Below are 12,577 nucleotides of genomic sequence, written 5' to 3' on the forward strand. Positions count from 1 at the left end.
CATTGCTGTGCCCATTGAAGGATCTGGGGTCCAGGGAGGCATAATATGACTGACAAGCACCTGCACCACTTAATACACGTAAAGGATAAAGTGCATAAAGAATGTTCACCAAACTGAATGATGGGGTAGGACGAAGGAGGCAAAAGTTACAACCCATCCATTCAGCTTGCAGCAACCTCATTCCAGAGTTAAATCTTGTGTAGGTCTACCATCGTCCTCGTGAAGGGGATCAGCTATTTGTAAGAAAGACCAAAGCCTTTGGATGTCCAGGCCAAGACTCAGGTCTGGAACCCCAGGTGGCCTCCCTCATCCATTGCCTGCAAGATCAACACATCTGCTTTCTCCTGATGTACATGCCACCCAGCAGAACCCAGTAGAAGCGAAAGGCAACTGTTGGACAGGGAGCAGTTTTTCGCGAATGTGCATCCTCTGGTGTAAGGGACCAAGTTTGGGGTGGACAGTCCAGGTTTAGTTTTCCAGTCTTTCACCTCAGTGTTTGTGGACTTACACTGGAAGCATGCTGGAAAGATGCAGCTTTTCAGGGCCATAACATTTACTTCTTTTTAGGAAGATAGTTACAACAAACCCCTTACCACTATTTTGTGCTGTTTGTTTTGTTCCTCATTTTTCAAGGCCTGCTCCTTTAGGGTCTCAACCTGGGATTTAAGGTCCTGATTTAATGCTGTGACACACTGAACATTCTCCAGGAACTTTTCTCTTTCTTTGTTAAACTGGGATTGAAGCAGCTGGAAAGCATCTTGGGAAGTCTTTGTTTGTTGTTCTATGTTCTTCTTCATATTTGTAAGCTGAAATCAAATCAGAAATAAAATTCAAAACGTTGATGCTTTAGCTTCATTTTAATCCATTCTTCAAGCATCCCTTAAAAAGAAACACCATACTTTTAAGATCAATAACATTGATTTATTAGGCCCATATGGAAACCATTAAAATTGTTTTGTTCCAAAATTGTTTTTCTACAATACAATATAATTCACCCTTAAGAGTAACAGAAAGGTTCTGAACACACCTCAAGAATTTAGAATTTTCAGCGATTTTCAGAAAACAAGAAGACTCTAGGCATTTATGAAAGTCAGTTTTGCGCACTAGTGTATTCAAATAAAAATTAAATAAAATCAGCTAAATTGAGCTGAAATCTCTTTTGTTTATCATGAATAGACTGGAATCTTACCAGCACGCCATGGGTTCCGATGTCAGCACCAAATGTAGTTCCCAAACCCGTGTGGGCGGATGGCAAGACCATGGGGGCGATTTCACCAGTGGCTGGCAATTAAGAGGCTGCTGCTGGGATGAGCTGCTCATTCAATCAGAGGGCTGGCAGCGCTGCCAATAGAGGTGGCCACAGGTGAGGCTACACGGAGAGGGAACCTCCATTTTGAGGCACCCTCGAAGAGCTAGTAAGTGAGTCATGGATGTGCCAGGGCAAGGCAGGCTGACCCTGGAGATTGGAGAGGGTGAACTTCCCAGCAGTAGTGGCGGAGTTGTGGGGGTGGTCATTGCTGTAGGGTCGCCCCTCCATTGGCCATTGAGTTTTCAGCTAGGAAGCCTCCACTTCCGCCACCAGGAAGCCACTGGGAGGCTGCCTCGATGCTGCTGGCAGACTCATGATGCAGCAGGGGGCCATTCCATTACCATTCCTGCCTTTGGTAATATCCCATGGTAATGGGAAGATGTAATGATTTTACCACCCCTCCCATCTCCTAGCCCGTCTCCAAAGGGCTGGTAAAATTCCTGCCATAGTGTGGAATTGCAATGGTTCTCACCTTCACTTCAATACAGTAAATATTTTCTATATGTTATCTACTGTTGCACTGCCTATTCTAAGCAAAAATAGAAATGCTATTTAATTTTGGCCAAAGAATATATATATTGGGATTGAGAAGAAGACAATTATACAGCAAATATTCAAATATTTTATATATTTCAAGCTTTAAAAGTATACCACAATCCACCTCAAAATGGTTATGCAGGCTGAAAGCATCAACATAAGAATCACAGAATGATCACAGCACAGATGGAGGCTATTCGGCCCATTTTGTCTGTGCTGGCTCTCTGAAGGGGTAATTCACCACTGCCACTCCCCAGTCTTCTGCACATAGCCCTGGACAATCTTCCTTTTCAGATAACTATCCAATTCCCTCTTGAATGCCTCAATTGAACCTGCCTCTAATATTCTGTCAGGCAGTGCATTCCAGATCCTACTCACTCGTTGAGTGAAAAAGTTTTTCCTCATGTTGCCATTGCTTCTTTTTCCAATTACTTTAATTCTGTGCCCTTTTCTTTTTGATCCTTTTACCAATGGGACCAGTTTCTCCTTATCTACTCTGTCCTGACCTCTCAAGATTTTGAATACTTTTTTTCAAATTTCCTCACAAACTCCTCTTCTCCAAGGAAAATACTCCAAACTTCTCCAATCTATCTATGTAGCTGAAGTTCCTCATCCCACAGTATTGTTTCACCAATTCTTGTATATGATTGGTACATTTATGTCTAAGAAAAAGAATAATCTAACACTGGCTTTCCTTAATTAACCCACATTTACCCAAGTGACAATTACTTTTGTCCTGAATTATCATTTCTAAAAAACCCCTGCCTGCCATAAAACCTGGACCTATGATTCCTGTGCTGGCTTTTGGGGAACCATTCAGCAAGGTGTTAGAGGACAGAGTGGGGCCCCTGTCCAAAACAAAAGGAGGCTACCAGTATATCCTTACCATCATGGACGTGGCTACCTGCTTCCCGGAGATTGTTCCCCTGAGAACCATACTTGCCAAAACAGTGGTGAGGGAATTAACCCAATTCTTTACCAGTCATGGTCTGCCCACTGAGATCCAGTCAGATCAAGGCTCAAATTTCATGTTCAAAATATTCCGGAAAATCATGGGTAACGTAGGCGTGACCCAGCTGAAGTCTTCACCCGCAGTCACAGGGAGCACTAGAATGGTGCCACCAGACCCTAAAAACAATGATCAGGGCACACTGCCATGAGTACCCCATGACTGGGATAAAGGGGTAGGTTTTCTTCTGTTCGCTACCAGGGACTCACCCAATGAGTCCACTGGTTTTACTATGTTTGAATTAGTTTAAGGGTACCAAGTGCAAGGGCCTCTGAAACTGATCAAGGAGAGGTTTTTAGAACAGAAGGAGGAAGTCTCCATGTTAGACTACGTAACAGTGTTCCAGGAGCGACTCATGAGAGCCTGTGATGTGGCCCGAGAACACTTAAAAATCTCCCAGACAGCTTTGAAGAAACAGGCAGACAAACATGCCAGGGCCCGAACCTTTCAGCCAGCAGACTATGTGTTAGAGCTCCTACCATTACCAGGTGAACCCTTAACAGCCTGGTTCAATGGCCCGTACAGAGTATCAAAGAAACTTGGGGAAGTAAACTATCTAATTGTGACCCCAGATTGGGGAAAAAACAAAGGCTATGTCATGTCAACATGATAAAGCAATATCACAGCCGAGAAGGAGATAAGCAGGTAACGCTCTGTCCCGTTACCACCAACCTAGAAGGTGAGGGTAGCAATGTGGATGAATTGGAGGGAGACATAGGTGAGACCCACACTGAACACCCTACTACCCAGCTATCAAACACAGAGATACTAGTGAACTTAGACTCCTTATTCATCCACCTAAGTGCAGAACAGCGAGCAAACTTGACGAAGCTGCTCAGTGCATTTAAAGGCATATGCAGAGACAAGCCCGGCTGCACCACCCTAGCCCTACATGGTGTGGATGTGGGAGAAGCCCCTTCCACAAGGCAACATCCCTACTGTCTAGGTCCAGAGCAGTTGGCCCAGGTTTGGGAGGAGATTAACTACATGCTGGAGCACCAACTAATAGAGCCTAGCAACAGTAGCTGGAGTTCCCCAGTTGTGCTCGTGCTCAAACCAAACGGCTCCACAAGGTTCTGCATTGATTACCGAAAAGTTAATGCAGTGACTAGAGCCAACTCCTACCTGATACCCCAGCTGAAAGACTGCATAAATAGGGTAGGTAAAGCAGCCTACATTACAAAGATAGATTTACTCAAAGGATACTGGCTGGTTCCCTTGGCTGCCTGCGCGAAGGAAATCTCCACCTTTGTAACTCCGGATAGGTTATACCAGTGTCAAGTCATGCCATTTGGACTCCAAAATGCCCAGGCCACATTTCAAAGGCTGATGAACCAGGTAGTGGCAGGCTTATCCAATCGCATCGTGTACCTAGACGACCTCCTAGTGTACAGCGACACCTGGGAAAACCACGTAGAGCAACTGGAAGCCCTCTTCCAGAAAGTACAGTCAGCTGACCTAGTGGTCAATCTTGCAAAGAGCGCGTTTGCTAAGGCTCATGTGACCTATCTAGGACACTGTCATGAAGCTATTAATGTATATAATATATTGGAAAATATTTTTCTTTTTAAAATAGAGGTTTAGTTTGTGGGTGTCTCTTAATTGGATTGAAGTCAGCTAGTTTGGGTGCTTTGATGTGTACTAATTTTGAGATGTAAGAGAGGTAGAGTGTATTTGCATTTTTTGAATAGAGCATTCAAAAAGTGGGGTGAAACCTGGCATCTAGCTAGCAGAGACCAAGCAATATGTTTATATTACTAATAAAATTGGTACTATGAAAGGAGTTTTATTGTTAGAAGAGGTGGAGTTCAAAGAGGCTGGTGATACAATGAGAATTTACATTCAATGAGATGTGCTGGATATAACCAATAGCAGTTTTTGTGTGTGCAGGGCAGAGGCAATGTAAGATCAAAGTAGCTATAAACTTACAACTGTCTCCACAGGAAGCAAAGTGAGAGAAACCTCATTTTGAATTCATAAAGTGAAAATGCTTTGCCTGGTGTCTGGTTAAGTCTCTGGGTGCTGTTGCCTTAATGGAGATTAGTTTGGGAATTTGTTATAAGTTGTGATAGTAGTAATTTGTAGCCATGTGTATATATTTAACTTGTGTAAATTAATAAAATGTTTCATTTAGTTTAATATAAAGCCTCTTGAGAACTGGTGGTCTGATTCCTGAATTTAGAGTTGCATCTCAAACATACCACTTAAAAATATAGGTTATGACAGTTGTTTAAGGTTTCCCTCTGGGATTTTTAAATAACTCAGCTTTACCAACTGCTGGATCATAACAGACACACAGTGGGTCAAGGACAAGTACTTCCCAGGGCTGTAAAGGTACAAGCACAGTTCCCAATTACCACAACCAAACAGGAAATCATGAGGTTCTTGGGAAATGTCTGGGTTCTACCACAAGTTTGTCCCAAACTTCAGCACAGTAGCCGCCCCGCTGACGGACCTACTACAGTAAAAAGCAAAGGTAGTAAGGACTGAGAAATGCCAGACAGCTTTCAAAAACCCAAAAGCCATTTTAATGGGCGAGTCTGCGCTTGCAGCTCCGGACTTTAACTGAGCATTTAAAGTAGCCATCAATGTAAGTGACATCAGGGTAGGGGCTGTCCTCCTCCAGGAAGGCAAATCAGGGATAAAGAGACCAATTTGGTACTGAAAAACTAAACAAGCATCAGAAAAAGTACTCTACTGTGGAGAAGAAAACCCTTGGTTTATTACTGGCTCTCAAACACTTTGAGATATATGTCCGAAACGGATAGAGAATCCACAGTCTATACTGACCACAACCCTTTATTTATTTTTTATTCATTCATGGGATATGGGTGTCACTGGCTAGGCCAGTATTTATTGCCCTTGTTCAGAGGGCATTTAAGAGTCAACCATATTGCTGTGGGTCCAGAGTCACATATAGGCCAGGCATTAGAGAACCAGATGGGTTTTTACAACAATCAGCATTGGTTTCACAGTCATCATTAGACTTTTAATTCCAGGTTTTTGTTAAATTCAAATTTCACCATCTACCATAGTAGGATTTGAACCCAGGTCCCCAGAGCATTACCCTGGGTCTCTGGATTATTAATCAGTGACAATACCACTACACCACTGCCTCCCCATGTGTTGCATTTTTATTATCCTCCTCAGGTTTTTAATAACTAATAAACTTACTCTTTCTTTGACTCAAGAAAGCCTGGTTAAACTGGCTCCTTCTAAAAAATAACTGGGAAAAGGTATCCATGAGGGAAGGGATCCATTTTAAATTAATCTTTTTGCAACCAACTGAGAGGGTTGAATAAAGAAGGGGAGCCAGCTCATTCCTCCTCACCCGGGAGCATAACAAAATTGGGATCCAGTTTGGGAAGTTAACAAATTGAGGGACCTCACCCAGGGACTGGTCGCAACAACAATTGTATGAATTCTTGCCCCTTTCTGCCTTTTACCATTCCCCCATCTATATTTGGATAATTGAAGTCCCCTGTTATAATTACTCTATAATTCTTACCTCTCTCTGTAATTTCCTTGTAAATTTGTTCCTCTACATCTTTCCCACCAGTTGGTGGCCGACAGACAATGAGCAATGTAATTGCACCTTTTTTGTTTCTTAGCTCTAGCCAAATAGATTCTATCCTTGATCCCTCTGGAACATCCTTTTTCTCCTGCACTGCAATGTCCTGCTTAATCAATACTGCCACCACTTTCCCTTCGCTCCCTTCCCTATCATCTTTTGTAGATGGTAGAATGCTGGAACTCACCCACAAACTACGGCAACTACAAGCTGAGAGGCAATCATACTCAACTCCATTTAAAGAAGTACTCACTGCTCTCACGTAATTAATTGTTTGGGAAATATTTTGCTTGTAATAGATGGTTATTTTATATACCACTTAGGTATTTATATCTACCTAAGTGGTTTTACAGTGCTCTAGTGGCTGTATAATCTACTGAACTCTCAAGGATTTCTGCAATGCATCTTTTCTTCATGGGGCTCCTTTTGGCAATTACGCTCCAATAGGAGGATGAAAAGCAGCAACACAAGGGAGGAACAGAACTGTAGCTGCAGAGAAAACAAATAGAAGAAAGTGAGCTCACAGGGGTCTTTACCCTCTCAATGAGCTTCAGGCCCAGGACAATATAACTGCACTTCCCTGAACAGCAGTGCATAAATGTGCGCTTCTCTAGAGAGTTTGCCACCGAATTATGTCACCTCCTACAACAAGATCTGTAATGCACTGCCAGCATTGCTTCTTGCAGACACAATCACCACAGTGCTGAACTTCTTTGACTCAAACTCTTTCAGGCTACCATAGAGAATATCAACGAAATCAGTCAGTCTACAGCTCCTGACTTACCTGTGTGGCTTCTGGTCCATCCAACCTTCATCTGTCAGGCACTAGCCGGTTGATTCCTTACCACCATTTCAGGTGGACAACTGGCGGGTGTAGTGTGACCTGGGAGTTAGAATAGTCCTGGCCTTAAACTGATACCATTGGGAGGATCTAACCCCAGCATCGCTCTCCTGAAATCCACACCCAGTTAAAAATCACCCCACAGCTATGTCGCTTCATCGTACAAATCATGATTATAGTTTAAATGGACAGAAAATCATGGAAAGCGTGTGCCTGATTTAATTGCTCCTGGTGGGAAAACTCCCTATCAAGAATGCAATTTTGCAAAGCGCTCCTTTTATATATTTCTATTATTCTTTCATCCATTTACCTCTGTTTCAAGTGCTACTGTTATGTTTTGCCACTTTTTCTGTAAGATTTTCATTTCGCTCTCTTTCTCCTGCTGCAGGTGAGCCAGAGCAGACTGTTTGTCACTTGTATATTCTCTCTTCAACTGCTCCTGTAGTTTGTCACTGTCAACTCTAAGAGGGGCATAAAAAGGACAACTTTCACCTTTTGATCCTGAAGCAGTCCGCTGAAAAGCTTCTCCTGCTCTGGTCGCAAATTGACAATCACTGTAAAACCAAAATACTCCCAAGACAATATAGTGAAACCTGTAAACAAAGGGCTTGTATCAAGCGTCCTTTATTTGCAGGTGTCCTCATTTTCAAAATGGTCATTGCATGTACAGTAAACAAGATGAGTCAAAGATCCTGGGATTGGCTTTAACTCCTACAGGGCACTTTCTTTTCCTAGCTCTCATTGGGATTATGTCGAATTCTAGAGCCCTGCCAGAGGGATGCGATTTGTTTATTTTTCTGTTTGTTGGGTTGGCAACCTAGGATCCTTTTCCATTAAAGGGAGGATGTCCTGATCCTGGGATCTGCTATGTTGGCAGCCTGCACAGGGTAAGATGACTGCAATAAAGACGGAGTGCCTGGCAGGTTCCAGACAAACTAGGATTGAGTAATGGAGAACTCTGTCCAGGAGCCCTTCCCTCTGTGTGCTGCAGTTACTAATGTCTGAAGTGCTGGGGGAGTGGGGTAAGCAGGGAACTGTTAGCGGTTCATTAGTACCTGACCTATGATGGAGTGAAGTTGCCAACTCTGGTTGGAGCCATTCCTGGAGCCTTGACGTAATGTTTAGACTACATGGCCAGATCATGGGACATCAGATCATTTGACATCAGGTCACGTGACCTCTACACATCTTACCTTATAAAGGTTGGGTCCACCATAGTTGGTAATATTTATTTGTAGTTTTGCACCAGTTGCTGTCATGAGAAATTCCAAGGAACAGGAGGCAAAGAGGGGAAATCATGGGTGGGGAAAAGCTGAAAACATTCCCCATCTCTGCCTCCAAGCCCCCATACCCCAATCTAATGCTTGCCCAGCTGCCATTCTCCAGTCTTCCTTTGACCCCTAGTTCTTTAGCTACTGACGATTTAAAGATTTTCTCCTACAATTTCAGCAACCCCTCCCTGAGACTTTCGACCACTCCTGCCCAATCCCCTGAAATTTCTGTGCAAACCCACCTCCTCCCCAAACCTGCTCTGTAAACTCAGGGTATCCACCAATGATTTCAGGGTCCCAATTCCCGATTACCCAAACAACTGGTAGTTCCTGGCTTTTGTGTAATGGAGATCTTTTTACCTAGCATCCATAATGGCAGAGAAACCTTTCCACCCCAGAAAGCTCTGCATTTATCCTACAGCTAAAAGGGTTTCTTTGATGCAATGCATTATTAGTAATGTGATTTTCATTACAAAAAAGTTGTTCGTTTCCACTTACTGCTGCCTTACACTTCCCTGCATGTCTGATGTGTTAAGTTGCAAACAGACTTGGTGCATTGAAGACTGTCTGTAGTTTGTAATTCATGGGTGTCCATGGTTTCAAGTTGTCCTTTACATCTATTACAGTGTAAGTTATTTTATACGTGCCTGTTTTTTGGGGGATTTGCTTTTTGGGGGTTTTGGTTTGTACAGGTTTACAGTATATCAATGATTATTAGAATTGGTATCTATCCAATGCAGAACATTATAAATCTATCTCAAAATAATACAAGTTCCAGTATAATATTCATCTACATTGGTACAAATACTGCATTTTATAATGCAATAATGTATAATGTCATTTTCTCAGGTTTGTACAGTGGTGTTATCTAATTTAATCATGTGTCACTTTACAACAGCAATGTGATAAATCTAAAATGAAGAAAAGATGGATTGGCCCCAAACTTTTACATTGTACATGTATTTTCATCATAAACATTACCACTGAGAATTCAAGGTGAGAATTCTTTCTTGTTATCCATGTTGGGAACAGTAACAAAATTATAAAAACTGGAGGAAGGAGAGAACCCTTCAAATAAGTAAGAAACTAAATTCATTAAAAAGAAAAACTTTCTCTAGTCTGAATTCATAAAATTGCTCCTAAATTCTCAGGAGGGTCTTTCAGTCTTCCTTTGAATATGTTCTTCATCCTTTTAAATCTGATGTTCATTAACATCAATAACTGTTTGTTTTGCCCTCTTTCCATTTCACAATGTCACCGTGAAGGAGCTTCACACAAAATATCTACTCAAAGCTATCCATCATCAGTATTTTTTGACAGCAGGGTATAAGAAGATCAGTGCACTGAGAAACATTAGTAGGTGTAAAGATATTTTGGGTAAAATGGTTCCTTTATTATAACAGAGAACCGTGTCTAGTTCCCAATAATAATGGGCCATTGTATATTAGCCCTTTTTAACTTAAGAAATTCTGTCATTATTAGGTAGAGTATCTTTCCACTTTCAACAGATATTTTCTGCTAAAACATGATATCATTTCGGCTTGTGCTGAAAATATGCAGTCTTACAAGATTATTGGTTGCGATGTATCTTTTACTTAATTGATTTCTCTTGTTCAAAGTTCAGTCATAAACTTCGGGTCAGTAATTAAATTTCAATCATATTTTAATATTTCAAACTGTATATTAATCGTACAAATTCAATACCCAAGGTTTTATGATTTTAAGTAATGGTATGGGTCTGAAGTAAGGTGTATAACAAAACAGCAAATAATGGCATTGTGTTATTGTTCCCTCTGGTTACAAAAGTGATTCTACTTATGGGTGCACTGTGCAATGCCTCTTGTTATTGATGAAGTAGTTGGGAGTTAGTTAAAAATCTCAGTTATAATTGAGGGCATGCTGTGCCCAATATCTAGTTTACAGCATGAGATAGCCTTGAATATGAATTCATTAAGAACTCTGCACTCAGCCTAAAGGCTGGATATTTTGAGGCTCCCTCTTTTTCACATATCAATTTCTTAAACTTTTATGTTACTTAATTAAGTTACTAAAAGCGTATAGTTTTCTTGCAAACCTATCCTTCAGTACTCTATTATTCCCACATTACACCACTTACTACACTTTAAAGTACTTCTTTGGCTGTAAAATGGTTTGGAGCATCCTGTGGTTATGAAAGTTGCTATATAAATGCAAGACTCTTTTAAAAAAAATTCCATATTGGTGGTTTGTTTCACGCATGGTTATCTGTTAGTTTACCTTGCACTTCCTCTATTTTCCTTGGTAACTAACTCAAATTAAAAAACCAAGAAGGAGAAATTGTTGACAGCTTTAGACAAAATTGTAATTACATAGAAAACACTATAGCAAAAAGGAAATTAGTAACGTAATGGTCAGAAGCAGTGCATTTATGTGCAATATATTTGTAAAACTTTGTATAATACTGTGGTGTGTCTATGGCTAAAGGTGCCTGACATACTTGTAATAAGATCTATTGCGTTGCCAGTGAATAATTTTCTACATAAGTAAAAACTGGAAGGAATCTGACCCACTCAAATGTGCTTCATTCCTTTTTACTCAGATCAGCTGAACTCCCAAAACAGCTACAAATGGCATCCAATAGTCATAGCTTTTTAAAGATATTTTTATTTATTCCAAAATATTACATAAAATTTGAATTTGATAGCAGTATGCGGTACAGTCTTTTTGCTATTCATTTACTTTGCTGGAATTAAGATTAAAACTTCTTTATTTGGTGCCTATTTCTAGGGGGACAAAACATTTAAGTTCTGACTACAGGAATTTTTTTCATTACTTTAATGACCTAATACCTCCCTAATAGTGTCAACAATATTCTGAATCACCATCTATATTTAACAAACCAAGGTATCTTAGCTTGCATTTAGTGTAGCATTTACTCCTGCTCCTAATTTGTATGTTTGTTTAGATAGATTCTTGATTGACCTGGGATCAAAGGGTATAGGGGGCAGGCAGGAAAATGAAGTTGAGGCCACAATCAGATCAACCATGATCTTATCAAAACACGGAACAGGCTTGAGGCTGAATGGCTTACTCCTGTTCCTAACCTGCATGTCTTATGTTCATAGCACTGCAGCTATATTTGCCCTGAAATTCCTGGCACCCGACTGCACCACAGATGCATATTATCAATAGTCAAGAAAATAAACTTCTTAAAGTTTAATTTTTCCTGCATACTCTAAAAAGGATATTAAAGCTTTAACCCAATAATATATTCAGAATTGATTAAAAATCTGATTATTAAAGCAATCACACTTTGAAGTTAAGCTTCTGAGGTGCTGATGCCGAAAAAAGCTTCATAGCTGGCTATAATATATTTTAGGGAAAGAAAAGTGCCACTTTTTGCAGAGTGTAACGTACCGTACTTTCTCTTTCCATTTTGTCTCTATCTGTTGTGACAGTTGATCTCTCATTTTATGTTGTTCTTTTTGTAAGGATGAAACCAAAGCTTCATGCTGTTCCTTCTGCTTTTTCAGTTTCTCCTGACATGACAATCAAAAGAATGAAATGATCATGCGATTTGCCATTACCACTTAAGGGGTTATTATTTATTGGTTGCAACCATTTAAAGAGTATTTTTAGTACTTTGTCAGAGTTAAGGACAATTCTACAATTTCATTGCTGAATGTTCCTGGATATTCCTGGGGGAAGAAGCAGAGTAGAAAGATGGAAATTGACTTCCAACATTAAAATTAAAGGGCAAATAAACAAATGAATAAAAATAGCTCCTCTGGTAGCTGAATATTTGGTTTACTTGGCTTCTATTGTTTACTTTTGCAGAGAAATATAGTTATTTGAAGATACTGGAGTCTTCAATTCTTCAGTCAGTAAAAATCCTGGTTTTTGCTAGGTTTACAGTTATCTTTCTCCACTCGTGTTAGAGTTATGATGGAAAAGTGCTGAATGCCTTTAATGAATTTGTCTACTTGCACTCACGTTTTCTGTATTTGAATCCTAGGCCTCTAATAATCCATCCATTCAGTGCCCTTTTATCATTGAAAAC

The 12,577-nt window shown here is 40.5% G+C and overlaps 1 protein-coding gene across 1 annotated transcript in view; it reads right to left on the reverse strand.

Moving 5' to 3' along the window:
• Positions 1-433: 433 nt before the first annotated feature.
• LOC144686750 (protein FAM184A-like) overlaps positions 434-12,577 on the reverse strand; it is a 296,008-nt gene continuing 283,864 nt past the window's right edge. The window contains exons 8-10 of the mRNA XM_078552418.1: positions 11,935-12,056; positions 7,578-7,728; positions 434-806 (exon numbers count right to left, since the gene is read on the reverse strand). Of these exons, the coding sequence (XP_078408544.1) occupies positions 576-806; positions 7,578-7,728; positions 11,935-12,056 (504 nt within the window). The 3' untranslated portion in view covers positions 434-575. The remainder of the gene's footprint in view (positions 807-7,577; positions 7,729-11,934; positions 12,057-12,577) is intronic.

The sequence above is a fragment of the Cetorhinus maximus genome, chromosome 1 (genome assembly GCF_964194155.1).
Source record: "Cetorhinus maximus chromosome 1, sCetMax3.hap1.1, whole genome shotgun sequence".
Lineage (NCBI taxonomy): Eukaryota > Metazoa > Chordata > Chondrichthyes > Lamniformes > Cetorhinidae > Cetorhinus > Cetorhinus maximus.